Genomic DNA, 27450 nt, shown 5'->3' on the forward strand with positions numbered 1-27450 from the left:
TCTTCCCTCCCTTCCCATGCCCCACCTGGACTCACACCTATTTCTCCCCTACTCTTCCCCTTCTACATACATTCCTTCAATCTTTCCATCTCCGGCCTCTATCCAACCATCTGCCTACCAAATATACCCCACCCTCCACACCTCACCTGCGTCAGCCTATTATCTGCCAGGCTTTGTCCTGCCCTCCTCTCTTCCAGCTTTCTTCCCCCTCCCCACTCGTACAATTATTCAGAAGAAGGGTCCCGATCTGAAATGTTGCCTAACCACGTCCTCCTGAGATGTTGCCTGACCCGCTGAGCTACTCCACCACTCAATGCCTTCTTCAGAATGCTGGAAATACCTAACAGATCAGCAGGTATCACAAAAAGCTGGAGTAACTCAGCAGGTCAGGCAGCATCTCAGGAGAGAAGGAATGGGTGACGTTTCAGGCCGAGACCCTTCTTCAGACTGATGTCAGGGGAGGAGGCAGGGCAAAGAAAGGATGTAGTTGGAGACAGGAAGGCAGTGGGAGAACTGGAAAGGGGGAGGGGAAGAGAATGGCAGAGGAACTATCTAAAGTTAGAGAAGTCAATGTTCATACCGCTGGGGTGTAAGCTGCCCAAGCAAAGAGTGTCGGTGGAGAGAGAATAAAACGAGCTGGTATTGAAGATGGAAAACCTTGGAGCAGCACTGCCAGTTCAGATAGAAATAGAAATAGAAAAAGCCAGTTATCTGAAATTGGGAAATTGTTCCAGTTGCCCAAGTGAAAGACAGCCCAATTAGCGTGACGCAGGAGGCCAGTCAAGTGAGTGTGCGATGGAGAAAAACCTGTTACTCCGCTTCCATAACCTGTTACTTCAACTTCATCAAGGGCAACACCTGAAACATGATAAACATGATAGGCTGTTCATAGAAAAACGACCAATTTTTCCGCTGAATAGGTGTAATTGTGCTGTTGTGGTTTGCCAAATGCCTTCATAATTGGTTGACTTGACTGCTCTAAATCTCAAATGATTTCCACCGGCAAAGGGAACAATCTAATCTAGCCAATACTTTAGCCAAGTACGCCGAGCAATGTCATTTTCCTGTGCGATTCATGAGGCTCACAATCGTAAACTGAATAGGGAGCTGCAGAGACATGTCTGGGAATGAAATGCCGATAGCGTAGGAGCTGAGATCTGCTTCCAATATCATCTGGAGACATAGACTGAGGAAGTGCAGAACCAAGCCCATCAGCACACAGAGACCATGCTGACCAGCAACTACCCTTCACATCGAGTCATAGCGTCTTACAGCATGTAAACAGCCCCTTCGGCCCCACCTGCCAACACCGGCCAACACGTCTCATCTTTACAATAGACTTTACTAGTCACACCTGCCTGCGTTTGGCCCATATCCCTCTAGAATAGAATAACTTTATTTGTCATTCAAAACAAGTTTGAACGAAATTTAGTTACCATGCAGTCACAACACTAAAAAAGCACAAACCACATAACCACATAATTCAACACAAACATCCATCACAGTGACTCTCCTCCAGGCACGACCACACTGTGACGGAAGGTAAAAGAAAGTCTTATCTCCTTCCTGCTTCTTCACCCGCGGTCGGGCAGTCAAAACCGCTGCGTCGAGGCGATCAAGGCTCCCGACTCTGAAGCCCCCGCCGGGCGATGGAAGATCCCGCAGCCGATTTTTTTAAGCCACGCCAGACGATGAAAAGTCTCGCGAACGGTGCGTCAAGGCGATCGAGGCTCCCGACCCTAAACCTGTCTTTTCCATGTACCTGTCTGAATATTTCTTAGAGATTGCGAAAGTCCCTGCCACAACTAGCTCCTCTGGCAGCTCGTTCCATCCATATACACCCTTTGTGTGAAACGTTACCCCTCAGGTACCTATTACATCTTTCCCACTCACCTTAAACCTATGTCCTCTGGTTCTCAATTCCACTACTCAGGGCAAGAGACTCTGTGTGTCTATCCTATCCATTCCTCTCATGATTTTATACACCTCTATAAGATCACCCCCCATCCTCCTGCGCTCCCAAAGAATAGGGTCCTAGCCTGCTCAACCTCTCCCTATAGCTCAGGCACTTGTGCTGGCAACATCCTCGTAAATCTTCTCTGCACCTTTTTCAGCTTGACAATATTCTTTCCAATAACATGGTGCTCAACACTGAACACAATGCTCTAAATCCAGCCTCGCCAACGTCTTATACAACTGCAACATGATCTCCCCACTTTTATACTCATTGCTCTGACTTATGAAAGCCAATGTACAAAAAGCCTTTTTGACCACCCTATCTATCTGTGATGCCACTTTCAACAAACAATATACCTGTACTCCAAGATCCCTCTGCTCTACAACACTCCCCAGAGCCCAACCATTCACTATCTATGTTCTGCCCATGTTCGTGCACCCCAAATGCCTCACCTCACATTTCTCTGTAATATTCTTGCTATTGAGGGCATGCAGCGTATGTTTACTAGGTTAATTCCCAGAATGGCGGGACTGTCATATGTTGAAAGACTGGAGCGACTAGGCTTGTATACACTGAAATTTAGACGGATGAGAGGGGATCTTATCGAAACGTATAAGATTATTAAGGGCTCCTTTTAAAATTGCAGGCTCCATAAATAATGAATGGGCTGGATAGAGTGGATGTGGAGAGGATGTTTCCACTAATGGGAGAGTCCAGGACCACAGGACTCAGCCTCAGAATAAAAGGACGTGCCTTAATAAGGGGACAAAGAGGAATTTCTTTAGCCTGAGGGTGGCGATTCTGTGAAATTCATTGCCACAGATGGCTGTGGACGCCAAGCTATTCGGTATTTTTAAGTCTCATTGTCTAACTCGTTTTCACCTAGCCCACGGCTAACAATGGTCCGTTTCCTTTATCAGTGTTACTTTTTTGCATGTCTTTCATTAATATGTTCTATATCACCGTCTATTTCCCTCGTTTCCCTCTCCCCGACTCTCAGTCTGCAAAAGGGTCTCGACCTGAAACATCCTCTAATCCTTTTCACCAGAGATGCTATCTGACCCACTGAGTTACTCCAGGTTTTTGTGTCTATCTTCCATTTTTAAAGCATCGGGTTCTTGATTAGTAAAGATGTCAGGGGTTATGAGGAGAAGGCAGAGGAATCGTGTTGAGAGAGAAAGATAGATCAGCCACGATGGAATGGCGGAGTAGACTCGATGGCCGAATGGCCTAAATCTTTTCCTGTGACATACAAACTTATTAATCTGAAGATGGGTCCTGACTCGAAATGCCACTTGTTCATCTCCCTCCACAGATGCTGCCTGACCCACTAAATTCCTCCAGCAGTTTAATTTTTGCTCAAGATTCCAGCATCTGCAGTCTCTTGTGTCTCCTTTTAAAACTGCTGGGTTCCTTGAGAAATTTATTATAACATAGTGTAACATTTTAAAAAAAACAAATGAAAGAAATGTATGTGTGTTAATATTAAGAACATCCAATCGCTTGGAAAATCTGCTGTCCATCACCAACATCTGAAGTCTGCCAGAATATCAGACGTTTGACTGTATATCCTTTTTTAAGGGACCAAAACAGGGCACATTACACCAGGCATGATGGCCGCACCATTGCCTTGCACATTCATAACAACCCATTCAAATGTCTAAACTCCATCACCCTTGCATGAAAGTCAATAGGCCATTTGTCTTCCTAGCGACTCATTGCACCTGCCGACTAACATTTTGCAACTCATGCACAAGAACATCTAGATTCATTCATCTGCAGTTTTTCTGTCATTTATGTAATAAGCTGCCTTTCGATTCCTCCAACTGAACTGCATGACTTCACACTTTGTGACATTCGATTTATTTGCCAAGTCTTCACCCAATTCACTGAATGTCCAGCTCACTCAATCTATTAATATCCTGCATAGAAACATAGAAAATAGGTGCAGGGGGAGGCCTTTCGGCCCTTCGAACCAGCACTTCCATTCATTGTGATCATGGCTGATCGTCCACAATCAATAACCCGTGCCTGCCTTCTCCCCATATCCCTTGATTCCACTAGCCCCTAGAGCCCCTAGAGCTCAATTCCACAAATTCACAAATTCACAACTCTCTGGGTGAAAAAGTTCCTTCTCACCTCAGTTTTAAATGGCCTCCCCTGTATTATCATATCATATCATATATATACAGCCGGAAACAGGCCTCTTCGGCCCACCAAGTCCGTGCCGCCCAACGATCCCCGTACATTAACACTATCCTACACCCACTAGGGACAATTTTTACATTTACCCAGCCAATTAACCTACATACCTGTACGTCTTTGGAGTATTCTAAGACTGTGGCCCCTGGTTCTGGACTCGCCCAACATTGGGAACATTTTTCCTGCATCTAGCTTGTCCAGTCCTTTTATAATTTTATATGTTTTGATAAGATCCCCTCTCATCCTTCTAAACTCCAGTGAATACAAGCCTAGTCTTTTCAATCTTTCCTCATATGACAGTCCCGCCATCCCAGGGATCAATCTCGTGAACCTACGCTGCACTGCCTCAATTACAAGGATGTCCTTCCTCAAATTAGGAGGCCAAAACTGTACACAATACTCCAGATGTGGTCTTACCAGGGCCCCATACAACTGCAGAAGAACCTCTTTACTCCTATACTGAAATACTCTCGTTATGAAGGCCAACATGCCATTAGCTTTCTTCACGGCCTGCTGTACCTGCACGCCAACTTTCAGTGACTGGTGTACAAGGACATCCAGGTCTCGCTGCACCTCCCCCTTACCTAACCTAACACCATTGGGATAATAAACTTCCTCCTTATTTTTGCCGCCAAAGTGGAACTGCATAGTTCAAGAATCCTCATTGCTTCATGCCCTTTCATCTACACAAACACTAGTCATTGTGTCAGTGTTCCAGATTCTAGCATTTCAATCTGTCAGACATTTAATCAGCAGCATCTCAGGAAGTGATTTTCTACTGCTGCTCAAAGGCTCAAATTCATCGTACGTTGCAAAACATACTTGGCTAATAAAGTATGATTATGATTATGAAATGAAATCTTCAGTTAGTGTTTTATATAATCTTCTGTTTGTTTCTATAACATTTTTTTTAAATTTGCAAGTAACCCAAAATGCTACGGCAATAATTTACGAAATGGAACATGTTTTCTCTTTTCAAAGCAACGTCTGACCTCCGAAATATTTCCAGCATTTTGTTTCTCTTATTTCAACATTTGCAGATTTTCTGATTTTCATTGCGTATTGCTTAGTTCACACAATTCCCGTTTTGCACTAAATTAAGCTGGAACATTAACTTCTTCTATCAAAAGCTTTTGATACCCCCACCTCACCAAGACCCAGTCTGATGTGGAGACTCTGTTCCTTCCCACAGAGTCCCTCACTCACTCAGAAATCTGCCACTTCTCAGGGACCCATCCTGAAATACCAGCAGTTGTTTACTGGAATGTTGACTGGCCTTCTGCCCCAGTGTAATGGCTGCAGTCTGCACTGCTCGGCAATGTCTGGTGGATTTTAGATTTTTTTTTTTTAGATTTAGAGATACAGTGCGGAAACAGGCCCTTCGGCCCACCAAGTCCGCGCCGCCCAGCGATCCCCGCACACTAACACCATCCAACACACACTAGGGACAATTTTTACATGTGCCCAGCCAATTAACCTACATACCTGTACGTATTTGATCTCGTTGATCTTTCAGCAAAGCCACCAATGTCAAATCCCATGTCATATTAGTTTCAATATCTGTCGCTTACACACACTGACGACACACCCAACCTCTCCCCAAATCACTGATCTTATAAATGGTCTCCCAGAAGAGAAATTTTCAAATCAAGTCCTGCAACATCTCGTACACGCAACTGAGTGGATATTTATTTACATATTTTACAGTTAATTTGGTAGACATGGGTGAATGTGTCACACTTAGAATGTTTACTTTGACAGATAATCATATAGGCTTGTATACACTGGAATTTAGAAGAATGAGAGGAGATCTTATCGAAACGTATAAGATTATTAAGGGTATAAGAAAATAACTGCAGATGCTGGTACAAATCGATTTATTCACAAAATGCTGGAGTAACTCAGCAGGTCAGGCAGCATCTCGGGAGAGAAGGAATGGGTGACGTTTCGGGTCGAGACCCCAGTCTGAAGAAGGGTCTCGACCCGAAACGTCACCCATTCCTTCTCTCCCGAGATGCTGCCTGACCTGCTGAGTTACTCCAGCATTTTGTGAATAAATAAATAATAAGATTATTAAGGGGTTGGACACAATAGAGGCAGGAAACATGTTCCCAATGTTGGGGGAGTCCAGAACAAGGGGCCACAGTTTAAGAATAAGGGGTAGGCCATTTAGAACTGAGATGAGGAAAAACATTTTCAGTCAGAGAGTTGTGAATCTGTGGAATTCTCTGCCTCAGAAGGCAGTGGAGGCCAATTCTCTGAATGCATTCAAGAGAGAACTGGATAGAGCTCTTAAGGATAGTGGAGTCAGGGGGTATGGGGAGAAGGCAGGAACGGGGTACTGATTGAGAATGATCAGCCATGATCACATTGAATGGCGGTGCTGGCTCGAAGGGCCGAATGGCCTCCTCCTGCACCTATTGTCTATTGTCTATTGTCTAACTAGATATTTCCTTTCCTTTGCTACTTTAGTCTTCAGTTCTTTGGATATCTTGGGAGTTCTTTACAGTTCTGCACAACTTTATATTTCCTTGTGCCATTCAATAAAATTTAGTAAAAAGTATTCAGTGATAATACTTGTAGTTTAAATGAAAACGATGCTGTTTTATGCGAGATACTTTTCACTCAGTTAAGTGTACCACGTAACTTACTGCGTAGGAAAGAACTGCAGATGCTGGTTTGAACCGAACATAGACACAAAAACCTGGAGTAACTCAGAGAGGACTCAGTCTGAAGAAGGGTCTCAACCCCAAACGCCACCTAATCCTTTTCTCCCGAGATGCTGTCTGACCCACTGAGTTACTCCAGCTTTTTGTGTCCATCTGCGTAACTTACCAATCTCTTTATTCAGGCCACATTTCTGAAAGGTGTATTTTGAATTGATTAGCACATTCATCAGTCTTTGACAGCAGCAGGAGCAACCCACAGTGTATAATCATGTCTGGCCAGAGGCAAACTTTGAAGGGCAAGCAGTAAAGAAATCATGGATAATGATCCCGAGTCCTCTGGCATTTCATGTACACAGATTTATAAGGCCACTGCATCTATCACTTGGATTAAACATCTTGATAGGATTATCCATCAGCATTCAGCACTGAAGGGAGTACAAATCAAATCTACATCATCAGCTCAGTAACTTTACTCTTTTCAACCCATGTATCACTATGGTGGATCTGAGCTGTACCTTCTCCAAGACCAATATGTCCTGCCTGACATGCATTACCCAATTACCCAAAAGGGTTCGTAAACAATTGAAGCACAACTTATATCTATTCTATTCCAACCCCCTTGCAATAAAAACACAAAAGTGCTTGAGTAACTCAGCGGGTCAGGAGACATCTCTGGGGGTCAGGAACCTTCTGACTCGCTGAGTTATGCCAGCACCTAGTGTTTTTTTGCTCAGGATCCCAGCATCTCCGTTCCTTGCGTCTCCCATTGAAATAAAGGTCAGTGGTAGAAACATAGAAAAAATAGGTGCAGCAGTAGGCCATTCAGCCCTTCGCGCCAGTGTTCTATTAGTCATTTTCATTGCTAGCTACAAATTTTTAATGATTTGTGCAAAGTCGCAAAAATTTCTGTAACTCCACAATTCTAGTCCCCCAAAATTTAAAAAATATATATTCTGGTATTATTTCCTGAATCCAATGTACATGATCTTAAAACTTGCCCACATCAGCTGGGTATGAATGAATGAATACTTTATATTAAACATATGACAGGACACAGTGAGATTCTTTGTTTTGCACACCCAAGGTATGCAAAGCGTCACCACATAAAGGGCGCCGACAAAGTTACAAAGTATTCAATTTTAACACAAAGTATTCCATTTACTTGTGCCTTCCAACAGTCTGCAGGAGGGACTCAGTGGATTGTGTGGCATCTGTGGGAAGGAAAATAAATTGTCGACGCCAACAATTCCTCACTCTCCACCCCCACAACAGATGTTGTTCGACTCACTGAGACCCTCCAGCTGGTTGTCTACTGCTCCAGATTCCAGCATCTACTGCTTCTTGTGCCTCTCGTTTATTTATATGCCGCCTTTCAGGAAACTCTAGATGACATTACAGCCAAAGTAGCCAAAGCAGCAATAGCATTAAATGCCTGCAGTCCGTCTGTCTTTTGTGTTTTTTGTTGTTTTTGTCTCAATTGTAGTGTTAATATGATGTAGTGTTGTATGTTATGTTTTGGGGGGGGGGGGGGGGTGGGAGGGAACGGGAACTGTAACTGTAACATTCTCTCTCCAGAACGGAGACGCGACCTTTGTTCTGTATCGTGTCTCCGTTCCCGTTGCGGCCTACCACCGGCCATGCACCTGGGACTACCTGGGTCTCTGGTTCGCAGAGCCCGCGGTCCGGACTCACCACCTGCGGCGCTGGCTGCCTGCGAATGCTGCGGGAACGGCTGCGACTCGTCTCCGGAGGCTCCGGCGCGGGCCGCGTGGACGTCGGAAGCCCGCAGGCCCCTGGATGGGGGCCGACATCGGGAGCTCCGGCAGCGGCAGAGGCAACGTGTCCGCCCGCCCCGAATCACGGGGCTTGGGTCGGCCCGCCACGGACCTTTCACCATCCGGCGCGGCCTGAAATAGGCCGCGGGATTTTTTTTCACCGCCCAGCGGGGGCTTCAATATCGGGAGCCCCGACCGCCCCGACGTGGCAAATCCAACAGCCTGACCGCGGGACAAGACGGCAGGGAAGAGAAAAAGACATTCTGGCCTTCCATCACAGTGAGGAGGGACTGGAGGAGACTCACTGTGATGGATGTTTCTTTTTGTTTGGTGTTAGTTGTGATTGTATGTGTTATTGCATTTTTATTGATTAATCTTATTGGTCTTATTGTTCAACTGCGGGTAATGTTTCATTTTACTACACATTTATGTGTATGTAACAAATAAACGACTATTGACTATTGACTATTGATTCATCTGACTGCTGCGTGTCTGCAAACTATTGCACAGACAGAGCATTCAAGTTGAAAGATCTAAACAATCACAGACGATTCATGTCCAGCAATCAAAGAGAATAAATAATGCAGGGAAAGCGTGAATGTATAAAACTCATGGAATGGGATCTCTATTAATGCATAAAATCATGAGGGGAATAGATAGTGTGTAGGAAGGAACTGTAGATGCTGGATACATGGGGTGAATGCACAGAGTCTTATACCCAGGCTACAGGAATTAGGAACCAGAGGATATAGTTTTAAGGTAAGAGGAGAAAGATATAAATGGAACCCAAGGGGCAACCTTTTCACTCAAAGGGCGGTGGGTATATGGAACGAGGTGTCAGAGGACGTAGTTGAGGCAGGTACTATAACAGCATTTAAAAGACACTTGAACAGATACATGGATAGGGAAGGTTTAGAGGGATAAGGGCCAAATGCAAGCAAATGGGACTAGCTTAGATTGGGTCAGCATGGACGATTGTGCCAAAGAGCCTGTTTTTGTGCTGTATGACTATGTCTCAAATATGCACCAGCATCTGCAGTTAGTTTCTTACACTGATAAAGGTGAATGCTGCTTCACCACATTCCTTCAAACAAAACTTGGACTTGTTTATGCCTGGGGCAGTGATCACGATGGACTGAAGGATGTATATTCTGAAATAATTAGTAGGGCCAGAATGATCTAGTTTCAGTCACCTCAGGGTGAAAAGGATTGCTCCGAGGAGTTTCTCCCTCCCTGCCATCTCCTTTAAATTGCCCCGAACTTTTAAATTGCATTTGTCACTACAGCATGTTCGCCCGCCCCGGATCGCGGGGCTTGGGTCGGCCCGCTGCAGACCTTCCACCGTCCGGTGCGGCCTGCAACCACAACAGCCTGACCGCGGGCGAAGACGGCAGGGGAAAGGAAAAGACATTGTGGCCTTCCATCACAGTGAGGAGAGGACTGGAGGAGACTCACTGTGATGGATGTTTCTTTTTTTGTGTGTTGGTTGGGGTTGTGTAATTTGCCTATTTTAATGCTTTTATTGTGTAATTTGCCTATTTTAATGCTTTTATTGTTGGACTGTGGGTGACTGAATTTCGTCCAAAAAAACTTGTTTTTTGGATGACAAATAAAGATATCTTGAATCTTGAATCTACTCGGAGATCAAATGGGTTTGGGTAGTGAGATGATGTTTAAATGTGAAAAATTACAAATCATGAGTTATCACTGTTGTATAGAACAGCTTGGATAAGATAGAGGATCTAACACTGTGCATCACTGATTGTCAGAATCAGTGGGCAGAAGGGGGAGGGAATGTGCGACTATCTAGACAACCACAATGGCAACCACAGTTTTCTACAGTAAGTTAACTTCAGCCTTGTATCAGGTCATCTAACCAACTTTGCATGAATTTCCTATGATTCACATAATCATACATTGCACAGTGCATTCATTGTGCACAATACTTTTATTAGTGACTTACCCAAGAAATTTTATAATTTTGTATTTTGTGAGTTCATCAGCCAGCACTTTAACTCCATCGTCCGTGACTTGGTTTACACTCAACCTGCATTTAACGACAAAGGATATATTAGACATACTACAAATGCATATCACACACAAAGTATTATTAATCAATACCTAATCAATTACCTGTGTCCTTACACGAGGTTTCGAAGTGGGTTAGGAGAATAAGGGCATAACTGAACCAAAGCAAAAGCATATGTGATGGAGTCATAGAGTCATACAGAATGGAAATAGGCTCTTCAGCCCAACTCGTACATGCCAATGAAGATGCCCCATTCAAGATAGTCCCATAGAGTCATACAGAATGGAAATAGGCTCTTCAGCCCAACTCGTACATGCCAATGAAGATGCCCCATTCAAGATAGTCCCATTTGCCCGCATTTAACCCATATCCCTCTGAAACGTACCTATCCATGTACATGTCCTAGTGTCTTTTAAATGCTGGTTTAACTTGCCTCAACAACCTCCTCTGGCAGCTCGTTCCATATACCTTCCATCACGAGCGAAAAAGTTCCTAGTAAATCTCCCTCTTCTGACTTTAAACCTATGTCCTCTGGTTGTTGATGCTCCTACCCTGGGTAAAAGACTCTCTGCATTCATCCTATCTATTCCCCTATACACCTCTATAAGATCACCCCTCAGTCTCCTGCACTCGTAGGAATAAATTCCTAGCCTGCTCAACTTTTTTCTGTAGCTCAGGTTCTCAAGTCCTGGCAACATCCCAGTAAATGTTCACTGCACTTTTTCCAGCTTAAAATAAGTCTACATAATATGGTGAACGTTAACATATCATCATATCATCATATCATATATATACAGCCGGAAACAGGCCTTTTCGGCCCTCCAAGTCCGTGCCGCCCAGCGATCCCCGCACATTAACACTATCCTACACCCACTAGGGACAATTTTTACATTTACCCAGCCAATTAACCTACATATGTTTATTTCAGGTTGAAATGCTTTCCATTAGCTTACTTATACTACTGGAATAGTTAGATTATAGACCTAAGAATCAATTATTAAACTTTAAGGTAATTACATTGTGCGCAATCAGTCCACGTTGCAAAGAAAGTCTGATGGCGTATCAGATCTGAATGTAAACAGACTTTTGTAAATAATAGCAAAATATCCCAAAGTATCAAAGATTTACTCCCATGTGGAACAGAATGGGCTTAATATGTATAGGCAGCATAGATTTGTAAGTGGCAGATCATGTCTCACTAACAATTGAAATTTTTGAGGAGGTTTAGTTTAGTTTAGAGATACAGCGCAGAAACAGGCCCTTTGATCCGCAAAGTCCGCACTGACCAGCGAACCCCGCACAATAACACTATCCACAACACACTTGGGAAAATTTACAATTCAAGCCAATTAACCTACAAATCTGTACACCTTTGGAGGATGTATATTTTGGGAGGAAACCGAAAATCTCAGAGAAAACCTTCACAGGTCACGGGGAGAACGTACGAACTCCGTACAGACAAGCACCCGTGGTCAGGATCGAAACCGGGTCTCTGGCGCTGCAAGGCAGTAGCTCTACCACTATGCCACTGTGCAGCCAGTGACAAAAGAGACTGGTGAAGGTAGGGTGGTGGAAGCTGTATATATGGATTTTAGTAAGGCTTTTGATAAGGTCCCTCATGGTAAGCTGAATGTCTTTCTTCCACTACAACCCTCTGTCTTCCCTGATGACGCCAGACAACCAAGTTATCATGAATCTCATACATCTGAATCTTCTGGATCAGCCAGCCATGAGGGACCTTAGCAAAAGCCGTACAAAAATCCATGCATGCAACATCCACCGCCCTACCATCATCAATCTCCTCAATCTCCTTTGTCACCTCACATGAAGCACTGCATTGGAACTGAAATGCTTTGGAACATCCCGAGGTCTTTGAATGGCCCTAATTTCCATCTTAATCACGCAACAAATACTTTAAAAGAGGGAAATTCATGAAAAATCGATGGAATAAATGAAAACGTACCTGACCACTGTGAGTTTATCGAAGCAAGGGATCAGTTCTTTCACTCCGTAGTCATTGATATTGTTGTTGTCCAGTTCAAGTGCAATCGAGGTTTTACGATGGCGCAAGATGTTTGCGATTGCACTGCAGTCAGCAGAGAAGGCGTTGCAGAAAGTGAGTTTGATATAATTAGCACAAATCCCTCTTGCTGCAAGGTTGGCTACCTCTTCGCTCTGGGTTTCAAAAATGTAGCGCAACAGCCAGATGAAATAGGGCAAAACTTGCACTTTGGAAAAGCCTTGGTATGGCGATGTAGGGAGATTTTTCAAGTGCGTCTTTACGCGATCGGCAAGGTAGGTCTTAAGTGCCGAGCGCTTCCTTCGGACACCGCCCGTGGAGGACAAATGTTTGAACAACTCCCTTTTAGCTTTCGACAAGAGGCCACACAGAAAAAGAGTGGTGAACTGCAAGTGCTCATTCGTTTCACATAGTTCCTTTCTGTGATTCATATTATATCCCATGCAACGTAACAAAAGAGTATTGACTTTCACATGGCGGTCACATTTGGCAAAAAAATTAATGGTTTCTCTGGCACTGGTTTCCTCATCTACAACCAAGGCAAAAGCGGTGAAAAATGACTGGAGGGTTAAATGAAGAAACTCGTATGTTGACTGGTTCCCACATCCGTCGTAATGGCACGCAGTTTTGATGAAACCCAATTTTAAATCTTCTTCAGAGATGTTGGCCTCGGTCATTTGCTCCTGACTGAAGATGAAGTTGTTATTTTCAATTCCTCTCCTTGCTAATTTTCCTAAACGCATCAGCACACATTTCTTTGCTTTGAAGGTCTCCTTTTGACTATGGCTTTGCTTGTTTAATCCCACCTTGATAGAATGATTCAAAAATACCTCCAACATCAACAGGTAAATGTCAGTTAACGTAACGTGATCCAAGAGTCGCTGAGGGCTACTTGTGGACTGAAAATGTTCGTAGCATTTAAATATAATCCAACAAAATAAAGGCACTGAACATAGACTGTGCAGGTGAGGGTTGGCCTCCAGCTGGGTCAGGACTAGACTTTGATCAGCCTTGTTTTTGAAACATTTCTTCAAATAGCCCCGCAAATGTTCCTTGGAAAAGCCCTTCAGTGCCACTCTCTTTCTCACCATCCTCAATGGTAAGTCTGTGCCTGTTCTTGCTGTCAATAATTTTATGGAGCCTTTTAACAATTTTCCACGGAGAAGGTTCAACAACAGGGCTACCGGGTGTGTGGGCTCAAAGGGCGATGAGATGTCAGGAATATCGTTAAGGTCACCATCCATGTGAAGTTCATCAAACCCGTCCAGTGTGAAGAGAACGGTGGCTGGATGTTGTCGGATGTAACTGAATATCTCATCAGCGTCTTTATCAGGGTAACAGTTGTACTTGAACACAAGATCTCGCAGAGAGATTTTGTCCTCCTTGAAGCTGCTGAATAATCTGCATCTAAACTTGAAGAAGAACTTGATATCAGCACAGAGCTCTCCCTTTGACCACAGGTTCTGAAGTCTCTGGAGGAGAATGGTCTTTCCCACTCCAGCGTCACCCGTTACAAACACAGTTTCGGCATCTTCATTAATGATTTCAGTGTTACTGAACAAATCCTCCAAGTTGGTGATGGTCCCCTTGATTTCATTGACTGCGTTGATTACCTCCATAACAGTCTCAGTGTACGTATCCTCCAATAAGATATCTTCCTTTCTGACATACGAGGTGACAAACCTTGTGTCCTGCCGTAGATCCTGTCTGATTTTCTGAATGTACTGCAAGACTAGAAAGAAAAATGCATAGTTAATATAACAGATTTTAAATCCACCATTGGAACATGAGATATAAATGACAATAGTCTAAATGCAGAGAATATTTCAATTTGTGGGCAAGAGCAAAGATGGAGATCATTGATACAAGAATTTCATTTTTTTAGTTTTAGTTTTAGAGATATAGCGTGGAAACAGGCCCATCGGCCCACCGAGTCCACACCAAACTGCGATCCCCGCACATTGACACTATCCTACACACATTAGGAACAATCTTACATTTATACCAAGCCAATTAACCTACAAACCTGTATGTCTTTGGAGTGCTGGAGGAAACCGAAGACCTCTGAGAAAGCCCACGCAGGTCACGGGGAGAACGTACAAACTCCGTACAGACAAGAATGTTACTGATAGAGCTGGGAATGGTAAAACTCAACTATATGTTGAGGTTGGAGTGAATAACACTCTTGCACTAGTGAAGGATATATCTGTGAAGATTAAAAGAAGGGATGCAAATGGCTTATGTGGAAATTAATAGCAGTACAATAGGATGAAATGAATAGTTTGCTTGTAACACAGACATGACTATTCTGGACATGGAATATCTGATAGTGATGTGAAATCCCTACTACTTGCCGATGGAATTCACCTCAGCTATACAGCCAGCAGTCTACATCCTTCCCCATGTTGACGTCAAACTTGCTCTGAATGAACTGTACTCCACTATCAATAGCCTTGAGGCAAAACACCTTGAAGCCCTGCTCATTGCAGCCGAAGACTTCAAACAAGCCAACCTCAGAGGTGCACTACCAAAGTACTATCAGCATGTCTCTTGTCGCAACAGGGGCCCCTGTGACCACTGCTACAGATCAATACAGACCATTGGTTGCCATTGGGTGCCACGGTGACGCAACAGTAGAACTGCTGCCGTACAAGCTGGAGACAAGGGTTCAATCCTGACGTCGGGTGCTATCTGTACGGAGTTTGTGCGTTCTCCCTGTGACCCTGTGGGTTTTCTCTGGGTGCTCCGGTTTCCTCCCACACTCCAAAGACGTCGAGGTTTGTAGGCTAATTGGCTTGGTATAATTGTAAATTATCCCTCATGTGTGTAGGTATAGTGCTAGTGCACAGGGATCACTGGTCAGCGTGGAATCAGTTGGCCAAAGGGCATGTTTCCGCGCTGTATCTCTAAATTAAACTAAACTATTTTAGTTTACCACGACTATCACTCTGTTCCTCAGCCACATTTCGGAAAATCTGATCACCTAGCTATGGTTCTACTCCCTGCCTACAAACAAAAACTGAAGCAGGAGAATCCGGTACAGAGAGTTGATTAATGCTGGTCAGAGGACACAGATGACATCCTATGCGACTGTTTTGAGTCAGTGGACTGGTCCATCCATTGGGAGAGTCTTGGACTAGAGGTCATAGCCTCAGAATTAAGAAAGAGATGAGGAGGAATTTCTTTGGAGGGTGGTGAATCTGTGGAATTATTTGCCACAGGAGGTTGTGGAAGGAATGGATATTTTTAAGGCAGAGATAGATAGATTCGTGATTAGCATGGGTGTCAAGGGCTATGGGGAGAAGGCAGGACAATGGGGTTAGGAGGGAGAGATAGATCAGCCATGATTGAATGGCGGAGTAGACTTGATGGGCCGAATGATCCTCAGGGATTCTGCAGTCAACTTGAATGAGTGACTGACTTCATCCCTTATCCTGTATCAGTACACTGTGGGTGCCTCAATTGTAATCATTTATGGTCTTTCCACTGTCACCAAGGGCTCATCGCATGTCAATGTTATGACTACGATTGGTGGGCAGGAAGATATTTTCTCTTTGCCCTGCCTATTGTACTTGTGTACGGCTTTGTACTCATATATAATATGATTTGACAGGATATCAAGCAAACACATCTTTTTACTGTATGACAACAATAAACCAAAAATAACATGACCTGTTTACATCATAACATAGACATGGGGTGTACAATGAAAAAGGCTAAATGTAACAGCGCACAATTTTTTTAATTTATCAGATATGTGGTGGAAAAAAAACTTACCATTGTCTGTAATAATGACTGATTTAGCCTGTATGTGTTCTGATGGCTGATACTGTATTTCTTTTAGCCATGGGCCTAGGTCTGTGTAAATCTCATTGGCTTGGTACAAAATGTGTAAGAAATATTCTGCCGTTTCTTCTCCTTTGCTCTGAACTAGATCCAATATTTGTCGAACCTATAAATAAACAAAATGCAGGTTACATTTTGTGTAGGAAGGAACTTCAGATGCTAGCTTAAACCAAAGATGGACACAAAAAGCTAGAGTAATTCAACGGGACAGGCAGCATCTCTGGAGAGAAGGAATGGGTGATGTTTCGGGTCGAGACCCTTCTTCAGACTGCAGTTTGCCAGGAATCCAACTCCTATGTGGTGAAAATGGACAGAATCCAAACAAATCCTAAAAAGGCACTGACGGTTCAAAAAACCCTGAATTAGGCACCTTGGTTGGTTTGGGAAATGGAAGATGTCACACGAATCACAGGAGGTGTGTTCTTCTCAAGTTGGGGAATGAAAACCATTGCTGCGTGTTGGACCTTAGTTGGAGTTGTATTCTATCCAATTCAACCCAACATGGAATATCATTTAGTGCCTTATTCCCTTTATCCGGGAGACATCTGTGAGCTGTACGTTAAAAGGAAAGAAAAATTGGTCATTCCCATTTATGATTGAGATGAGGTAGATTCCTTCTCTCGGAGTATTACAGGTCTTTGGAATTCTCCAACTCAGAGCTGATTACTGAATTAACTAAAGCTGAAGAGAGACCAATATTTGATCTGCATGGTAGAGATGGGTTATCAGGAAAAGGCAGGAAAGTGGGGACAAGGCCCAAAACCGAATAGCAATGGTCTTATTTTCAATGGCAGAGCAAAATCAAAGGGCCACATAATCTACCCCTGCTCCAATTTCTTATCAAGATCCTTCTTCGACCTGAAACGTCACCCAATCCTTCACTCCAGAGATGCTGCCTGTCCCGCTGAGTTACTCCAGCACTTTGTGTCTATCTGCGGTATAAACCAGCATCTGCAGTTCCTTCCTACCAATTTCTCATGTTATATTGACGCTTAGTTCACACCCTCGTGCGAATACTTACAAGCAAGCAACAGTAGAACAAAGGTATCCAGAACATTAGCTCTAAACATGGGGAGAGGGGAGAGGAGAGGAGAGGATGGATGGCCAGTGCAGAACAAACATTCCATAGAGTCTGCGATGGTTTAGTAATATGGAGGTCATTTAGTTAGAAAGTCCACAAAGAAAAATAAATAACTCTACTCAAGACACGCAGAATCTCTTGCCCAGAGTATGGGAATCGAGAACCAGAGGACATAAGTTTAAGGTGAAGGGGGAAAGATTTAATATAAATCTGACGGGTAACTTTTACACACAAAGGGTGGTGGGTATATGGAACAAGCTGCCCGAGGAGGGATTTCAGGCAGGGACAATTGCAATGTTTAAGAAACAATTAGACAGGTACATGGATAGGACAGGTTTAGAGGGATATGGGCCAAATGCAGGCAGGTGGACTAGTGTAGATGGGACCTATTGATCGGCGTGGGCAAGTTGGGCCGAAGGGCCTGTTTCCATTCTGTATGACTCTAAGATCCTATACTACCTGTTCCAGCAACCGGTCTGCTGACCATGTTTGGGATGTTGCAAGACATCATTGACTCCTTGCAAACAGGATCCAGTGAGAACACCAGGGGTTCGTGAGAGGACACTTACTCTACAGATGGTGTTCATTCAGACAGTTTGGAAAGGTTGGATATCACTGCTTTGGAATGCAAGAAATTCGGGATTGAATGTAAATTTAACTCTAAACAAAAAATAATAATAATTTTTCTTTGAACTTCCTAATTACCAAAATTTTAAATTTCAAAATCGAGTAGAGTTTTGAAAATTTGTTGAAAGAGATATTAAGTTATATTTTTCATGACAAAGTTTCTCTACTAACCTTAACTTTACTATGTTATGATTCCATTAAAAAGAATATGTCAAGATGTTTGACAATTTTGAATGACTACCAATCTCATTATGCATGTGCAATTAGGGGTGTTTCTACCTTTAATTTTTGGAGTGAATTCTTTGCAAAATGTTATCTAACTACTTGTGCAAGAGGTCCTTTGTTCTGCAGGAACCTGCTGAATGAAACTTCAACTTTCATTTTTGGTTTATGTCCCACATTACTACCCAGAGAAAATGGAGGTTGGTTTTGCATGCCAGTTTTAAGTACTATTAGATTATCCACCCACTTGAGACCTTACAAATTCATTGTCCTGTAAATGATCTCTGCACGATGTCCAATAGCCCAGATATTTGCCATAATATCCAATGCTAATAAATATCTCTATCCTGACCACTGCATCTTGTGATCGTAAATACCCATTATCCTTCTCTGAGAAACTGGGTCAAGAATCTCCTTTACCATCGCAGCTTGGCTTGGATAGAGTTCTCTCCCAAACGCCAACATTTAGTTTAGTTTAGTTTAATTTATTGTCCGAGATACAGTGAAGAACTTTTGTTGCGTGCTAACCAGTCAGCGGAAAGACTTTCCATGATTACAATCGAGCCATCCACCGTGTACAGATACAGGATAACGGGAATAATGTTTAGTGTAAGATAAAGCCAGTAAAGTCCGATCAAAGATAGTCCAAGGTCTCCAATGAGAGAGATAGTAGTTCAGGACTGCTCTCTGGTTGTGGTAGGATGGTTCAGTTGCCTGATAACAACTGGGAAGCAACTGTCCCTGAATCTGGAAGTGTGCATTTTCACACTTCTCTACCTTTTGCCCGAAGAAAGAGGGGAGAAGAGGGAGTGGCCGGGGTGCGACTCGTCCTCGATTATGCTGCTGGCCTTGCCGAGCCTCTCAAAGCTTTGCAAGGCTTTCACACAACTCATCTCAGGACTGCCAGACCCCAGTTCTTTCCTAGGGGTTTGTAAATCACAGGAGAATCCCAATGCGAAGCAATGCCCCCTTGATAATACATCCTGACATAACTCTTCCAAAGGCACGAGTGATTAAAATAAATCCATTCACATTAAACAAGTTTCTAATCCACAGAGCAAATCCAAGGGGAAGATCGAATCATTACCTTAGCTGCTTGTGTTGGCTGCTGCTGTGATAGCTCGGCTTCCTCGCGGGAAATGTACTTGTGTTTCAGCAGGTTGCTCAGCAGGCAATCAGTGTTTGTGATACGATCCACCAAGACTTCTCGGTGAAACTTCAACAACTTCATAAATGAGTGAACGGAAATGGATGGCATTTGCTGCTTGGACCCAAGTTGACATGCTCCAGCCATTCTTGCATAAACATCCTGGAAACTGGAATCATAGGCTTCTACCATCTTCCTTGGCCATGCTCTTCACTGAAATACAGGGGTTCATTATCAGATTCCAGATCGCACATCTACCTAAAACATAATATACCAAAGTGTAAATGTCAAGTAGCCAATACTGTTTACAACTACCAATTCTATAATATATGACAATAGAAGTTCAGAGAGTAATAGAACCCCAGAAATTTGCACAAAACAGGTTAGTGAGGCCACTAACAAATGTGAGGAACAGCACCACATATTTCCCTTGGGTAGCTTACAACCAGACTGTATGAATTCTCCAGTTCACAACTATATATCCCTCTTGGGTACACACCTGTCTCTATCTAGCAATCTGCCTATCAGGGAACCTCCTCACTGAGCTCATCTGATGCCGGCCCTGATTTGTCCTGCCTTTTTTCACTTCCAGTTTTTTACCCCGCTCTCCCTACTACATTATTAAGTTGAGTTGAGTTTAGTTTATTGTCACACGTGTCGAGGTACAGTGAAAAGCTTTTGTTGAATGCTAACCAGTCAGTGGAAAAACAATACATGATTACAATCGAGCCATCCAGTGTACAGATACATGATAAAGGAAATAAAGTGAATAACTTTTAGTGCAAGATAAAGCCAGTAAAGTCCAATCAACGATAGTCCGAGGATCCCCAATGAGGGTCTCCAATCAGTCCAAAGAAAGGACCCAAACCGAAACGTCACCTATCCATTTGCTGCCTGACCCCCAGAGTGTCTGAAGAAGGGTCTCGACCCGAAACGTCACCCATTCCTTCTCTCCCGAGATGCTGCCTGACCTGCTGAGTTACTCCAGCATTTTGTGATACTTCAGCATGTTGTGCCTATCTTTAGTATAAACCAGCATCTGCAGTTCCTTTTTATTACATTAGGTTAATTATGTAGCTGGCTCGTTCTTGCTAATATGGAAATTACTCCCAGCAGCATGGACATGTGCCTTTGGAATTGGGTCTGTTATAGATAAAGACAGGTTTAGATAATCCAGCACAGAGGACAGAGCTCAGGATTTTGGTGAGTAGGACAATTCGGTGATGCGGGGAGAGAAAGTGCTTTTCTGGCACTTGTTGCTGCTTGTAAAAAGCTAGCAATGAGATTTTAAAGAGAGGTATGATGGCACACCTTACCTGTCTCATTTAGGAACTCAGAACATAACATTAATCAGTGGAGCCTGAAACGTGAGGGTTTGGAGCTTGAGGCACAGGTGACCACAGAGGCAGAGTGCATTTTTACATGTTTCAGGAATTAGTGAGCAGCTCAAACGCAGATAGAAAGTGAGTGGATGATTACCAGACAGACAAAATTAGAGGGAAAGCCCCCTGGAAGCACATTGCTCTAAACTCAATATTTGGTTGTAAATACTGATAGTGGAGAGGGTTTCCCAGAGCAGCACAACCTAGCCAAGGCTATTGACCCAGCGATGGCTAGGCTATGCAGGTAAGGAAGAAATGAATTGCTGAAGAGGGGACCAGGGTGGCAACATTGATTAAAGAAATAAATTAAGAATGGTCAGATATGCTGTATAATAAACCCTTGTTATAACAGACCAGGGGGGTGGGGGGATGGTGTCCGTTATTGTCGATTATCCGCCATAAAAGAGTAACGGTTCCCCCCCTCCCCCCCCCCTCCCCTCCCCTTCTGTGTCACTACACGGGCCGCCATGTCAGAACCCTGGAGCCCCCTCACTGAAAGCCCAGTGGGACCGCCCTCACCACACAGATCGCACCACCTTTTCCAGCACAGCTGGGGAACGGCAATAACTGCTGATTCCCCCATTCAGAGATCGAGAGCAAAATGGGTGGTCTGGGGCACCCTGTCCTGCTCCAAGTGAGACTCCCATAACCTACTGCCCGCCCGGAGTTCAGGGTGAAAGGACATCAATGTCAAACGCTAACTCTCTGTTTCTCCTTCCAAATACACTAACTTGCCGATTCTTATTAACAGCTAAAAATATATTTTTGTTACTTCAAGCTAAAAATACTAAAGGCTATCTGTTGCATTGTTTAATCGAGTTAAGTGTCGATCGAAGCAATTGCTGGTCAATTTCAATGACCTGTCAAATTCAATGACCCCCGCAGTGTGACTAGCAGCCCGTGTTCTTAGAGAGACAGTGGTGTCTGATTACTGTGGGGACTCTGCTTCCACAACAACAAAAATCAGTTAGGTGGTCCGTAGTAAGGAGGGTTTAACTGTAAAATTATCTAGTAAAGTTGCACAGATAAGCTAAACAACAGAGAAAAAGGGGCAGGCACAATGTTTGACCACTGTTGGGACTACAGACCCCCAGCTGAAGGCGATAGAAGAACAACTGTTTGGACAAACTAAGACCTTTATGGTGGGGAATATCAATGACCCTGAAATTAACTGGAATGCAGTCATGATAAAAGTCAGAGGATATAAAATGCTGAATTCTTGGTGATATTTACACCTAGGAATTTGAAGCTCGTGGCTGTTGGTACATAGAACGTGTATTCCATCCGGCTTCCTTGGGTCGATGACAAGCTCCTACTGATATTGAGGAAGAGGTTGTTTTCTTGACACCACGTTACTAAGCTTCTCTACTGTGCCTTTTCTCACTGTCCTCCTGATTAAATTTTATCGATTGTATGCCTTGTTGTCACCTTCCCCTCAGCTAACAATGGTCCATTCCTTGTTGTCACCTTCCCCTCAGCTAACAATGGTCCATTCCACATTTTCCTTGACCTTTGTCCCCTTTGATCACTCATTTTCACACCTCATCCATATCTCCATATTTCCCTCTCCCCTGACTCTCAGTCTGCAGAAGGGTCTCGACCCAAAACGTCACCCATGATGTTTTGCACTGCAAAGATCATTCCTTTGTGGCATCACACAAAGACACACAAAACCACGTTAGTTTAGTGTGCATAAAGCAAAGAAAGAGTTCAAGTCCATTTTCACAGTTCACACGACAGCTGTAAGTGAAATCAAAAGGTTAGATAATCCAAATCTAGGCTGGTCAGTTATGCACAATTACATAGAACAATACAGCACAGGAACAGGCCCTTCGGCCCACAATGTCTGCACCAAACATGATTCCAAGACGAAACATTATCTGCCTGCGTATATTCGCTGCATATTCATGTGCTTATCCAAAAGTCTCTTATCAGTGGTGAATCTGTGGAATTCTTTGCCACAGAAGGTAGTTGAGGCCAGTTCATTGGCTATATTTAAGAGGGAGTTAGATGTGGCCCTTGTGGCTAAAGGGATCAGGGGGTATGGAGAGAAGGCAGGTATGGGATACTGAGTTGGATGATCAGCCATGATCATATTGAATGACGGTGCAGGCTCGAAGGGCCGAATGGCCTACTCCTGCACCTATTTTCTATGTTTCTAAAAGCCATTATCATGTCTGCCTCCCCCACCACCCCTGGCAGTGTGTTCCAGCACTCACCACGCTCTGTTTAAAATAAACTTGTCCCGCCCATCTCCTTTAAACTTTGCCTCTCTCACCTTCTTTGATATTTCCATCATGGGAAAAAAGTTCAGACTGTCTATCCTGTCTATGCCTCTCATCATTTCATTTTACTTCTGCCATGCTAAGTGTCATGCCATTAATTGGATACATTCGACCTCCCAAAATGCAACACCGCGCACTTGCTCTACTTAACATCCACCTGGCATTTGCCCGCCCATCTCTATAGCTGATCAAGTCCCGCTGTGTAATTTGACAGCCTTCCTCACAGTCCGCAACCCCAAGAATCATGGTGCCTTCTGCAAACTTACCAATCATTCCGTCTATATTTACGGCAAGTCATTTATATGTGTCCTTAGAACCTTCAATTATGCCAATTTCCAAAACCCTTTCCATTGGGGACTGGGAAGCAAAAAGATTCTTGGACTTAAAATAAGTTAAACTTCATGAAATTATACAATACTTTTCCTCTGCCCAATAAAGGACCCCCTGCAAGAGTGCACTAGAGGCCATTTAATTCCACAGCCAAAACCTCCCATCGCCCACCTTCAACTGATGGTCATCAATCGCCAACCCCCCTTCACTCCCTTCCTCAAATGTGGTAGATTGCCGACCGCAACAGTTAATTAAAACGCAGAAGTGGGTTTGACAGCACAGGAAGCAAAGTGCGCTGGCAGAATTATCTCTCCTTTACTTGCTGCAGAGCAGTTGTAGCTGAGGAATGAGGAACAGCAGGTTCGCGCCGCCCAGCGATCCCCGCACATTAATACTATCCTACACCCCACTAGGGACAATTTTTATATTTGCCCAGCCAATTAACCTACATACCTGTACGTCTTTGGAGTGTGGGAGGAAACCGAAGATCTCGGAGAAAACCCACGCAGGTCACGGGGAGAACGTACAAACTCCATACAGACGGCGCCCGTAGTCAGGATCAAACCTGAGTCTCCGGCGCTGCATTCGCTGTAAGGCAGCAACTCTGCCACTGCGCCACCGTGCCACCCACATTGATTACATTGAATAAACCAATTCCTTAGAGTACTGTCTGTGGCCTCAAGCAAACTGATCATTTGAGGGAATGCACCATCATATTTACATATTATACTGGAACGACTTTTAAATTTACTTCTGCCCCTGCCAGGACAAATACACAGCTCTTAATTGCCTTTCAAAGGCTCACTGGCAACGGAACTTCTGCATTATCCAATATCCTGTTTTGAACCGTTCACAATTCAAACCAGGGCAATCCCCCACAGGCAGACCACAGCCAGGCTGGTAACTTAAACGAACATTCGCTTTCTACAAATGTCACATTTCCAGTTTCTATGATGAACTTCAACCTCTAAGGTAGACACAAAATGCTGGAGTAACTCAGTGGGTCAGGCAGCATCTCTGAAGAGAAGGAATGGGTGACCTTTCGGGTAGAGACCCTTCTTCAGACTGATGTCAGGGGAGGGACAAAGGTCCTATCTTTTTATCCCACCTTCCAGCAACAGATAAGTCTTCAAGTACCCTTCCAAATACTGCTTCCAGCATTTGCTATCTCTTGCTGTTCACATCTAAAAGGGCATGCCTTCACCACGAGTTTCAAAGCTTTTCCATCCTCTGGATGAAACTTATTTTCCTCATCACACCACTGTTCCTTTACATCGACAACTGTATCAGTTCTGCCTCCAGTACCAGTGCAGAACTCATTGATTTAATCAACTTTACCAACAACTTCCCACTGGTTTCTGCTCATTCTGCTCCCTCCGCAACTCCTTGGTTCACTCATCCCTTCCAACGCAAATCACCCCCTCGACAGGTACTTTCTCCTACAGCTGCAGCAGATGTAACACTTGTCCCTATACCTCCTCCCTCACATCCATCCCTTCCAGGTGAGGCAGAGGATCAAATGTTGGCATTTGGTCCACCAAGGCCTGCTGGATCTTCTGGTTGTGAGCCATTTTAACTCCCCTTCCCATACTGATCTTTATGGCCCGGGCCTCTTCCGTTGCCAGAGTGAGGCCACATGCAAACTGGGCGGAACAGCACCTCATACTCCACTTGGGTAGCTTACAACCACAGAGTGTGAACATTGAATTCACCAATTTTAGATGACTAACCAACAAACACCACACATTTACTTAAATGTCCATGATAAAGTCTCTGGAATAGACTAAACCAATACATTTCTAATTCAAAACTGCAAAGGTTGTCACCTGAGCCACACCTAATGTCTTAATATAATAATGCTAACACTATAAGTGAGTTCGGTATTCCGACTGAGCATGCACAGGTCATAGGTCGCGGGGGCATAGAATTGTCGCCAGCTGATCTACTGCGTGTAAACAAACCGTCATTTCATCCGTTTTTCCCAGTTTTTCTCCGTATAGGTTAAAAAATACTGTTTTCAAAACTGTTAATTTGGTGTATATATGGTTAATTAGTAAAAACTACGATGAATTTGTCGTTTTTTTTTTTGCTTTATGCGGCGAGTTCCCCTCAACTCTCCCCGACTCTTTAACTTGTCCCGGAGCCGTGGAACCCCTGCGGCTGTGGCGGCAGAAGCTGCCGGCAAAGGTTCACCGGAGAGCGGATCGCCACCGACCCAGAGCCGGGACAAGGCGAGAGATCGCAGCACCCCCTCGCAAACAACAAACTCAAGGACACTTCCTTCCTCACCGCTGCCGCTGCCGCTCACCCCGGAGATGCGGGGCTTCTGACCAACAACTACAACACTTGTGTTTGTTCTTATTTCGCAGTGTTAGAGGGAGACGGGGCCGGGGAAGAGAGTGGAGGAGCGGAGCAGATCCCGCTGGCGCAGAGAGAGAGAGGGAGAGGGAGAGGGAGCAGCTCCCGCAAGTGGCGGCGCTCCTTCACCGGACCCTCTGATACCCTCCCCCTCCCTGCGCTTCCACTCTCACCCGCTGCTCCCTCTACCCCGACTATCTTCCCCCCCCTCTCTCTCTCTCTCCTCCCTCTCTACCCTCTCTCTCTCCCCCCTCTCTCTCTCTCTCTCCCAGCGTCAGCGAGATCTGCGCCACTCCTCCACTCTCTTCCCCGGCCCCATCACCCTCTTACGCAGCAAAATAAGAACAAACACAAGTGTTGTAGTTGTTGGTCAGAAGCCCCGCATCTCCGGGGTGAGCGGCGGCGGCAGCGGTGAGGAAGGAAGTGTCCTTGAGTTTGTTGTTTGCGAGGGAGCGCTGTGATCTCTCGCCCCCTTGTCCCGGCTCTGGGTCGGTGGCGATCCGCTCTCCGGTGAACCTTTGCCGGCAGCTTCTGCCTCCAGTCCCCGCCGCCACCGCCACCGCCGCGGGGGTTCCACGGCTCCGGGACAAGTTAAAGAGTCGGGGAGAGTTGAGGGGAACTCACCGCATAAAGCAAAAAAAAACCCGACAATCATCGTAGTTTTTACTAATTAACCATATATACACCAAATTAACAGTTTTGAAAACAGTATTTTCTTACCTATACGGAGAAAAACTGGAAAAAACGGATGAAACGAAGGTTTGTTTACACGCAGTAGATCAGCTGGCGACAATTCTATGCCCCCGCGACCTATGACCTGTGCGTGCTCAGTCGGAATACCGAACTTGCTTATAATGTCTGGAGAATCAGTTGTTCATTGTGTGCAAAATTCCACTATGTAAGATAGCCTGGACAATCAATCAAGATGCATTATGCACCAGTAACTCTTCTAAATAATGTTAACGAGTGCCTCAGGCCCTAATGGCTGGGGCGCACGTTCTACAGTATCTGTCCAACTGAGCCTGTATCAAATAAGAACCAAGACGACCATAAGTAGTGTAGGAAGGAACTGCAGATGCTGGTTTACACAGAAGATAGACGCAAAATGCTGGAGTAGTTCTGCGGGACAGGCACATCTCTGGAGAGAAGGAATGGGTTGAGACCCTTCGTCAGACTGAAAGTCAGGGGAGAGGGAGTCTAGAGATAGGAAAGGGTAAGGTGTGAAAATGACAGATCAAGGCAGATGCTGCTAAGGAAATATAGAATGGTTCAATGTTAGCTGTGGGGAAGATGACAATGAGGCATACAACCAGTAATATTTAACAAGAACATAATCTTGAGCCAGTGTTGTATTTGGTAGGGAAACTACAGCAGTAATCTTTCAATAGTGTACTCTGTTGGTTAATATTAAATGCAAAAGCACGCTAACTATAAAACATAGCTTGTACTCTCTATATTTAGAACTCACACCAAACCAATATTAGATCCTGAATAAATGCTAAGAATATCCTATTACCTCA

At 44.3% G+C, this 27450-nt stretch overlaps 2 protein-coding genes across 2 annotated transcripts in view; one reads left to right on the forward strand and one right to left on the reverse strand.

Moving 5' to 3' along the window:
* The window catches only part of LOC144602431 (E3 ubiquitin-protein ligase znrf2-like), a 464175-nt gene that overhangs the window by 270008 nt on the left and 166717 nt on the right, over positions 1 to 27450 (forward strand). The window lies entirely within an intron of this gene.
* Positions 1 to 27450, reverse strand: part of nod1 (nucleotide-binding oligomerization domain containing 1) — a 61524-nt gene that overhangs the window by 27286 nt on the left and 6788 nt on the right. The window contains exons 2-5 of the mRNA XM_078415526.1: positions 19516 to 19833; positions 16430 to 16604; positions 12596 to 14384; positions 10567 to 10650 (exon numbers count right to left, since the gene is read on the reverse strand). Of these exons, the coding sequence (XP_078271652.1) occupies positions 10567 to 10650; positions 12596 to 14384; positions 16430 to 16604; positions 19516 to 19767 (2300 nt within the window). The 5' untranslated portion in view covers positions 19768 to 19833. The remainder of the gene's footprint in view (positions 1 to 10566; positions 10651 to 12595; positions 14385 to 16429; positions 16605 to 19515; positions 19834 to 27450) is intronic.

Source organism: Rhinoraja longicauda, chromosome 2, assembly GCF_053455715.1.
Source record: "Rhinoraja longicauda isolate Sanriku21f chromosome 2, sRhiLon1.1, whole genome shotgun sequence".
Classification (NCBI taxonomy): domain Eukaryota; kingdom Metazoa; phylum Chordata; class Chondrichthyes; order Rajiformes; family Arhynchobatidae; genus Rhinoraja; species Rhinoraja longicauda.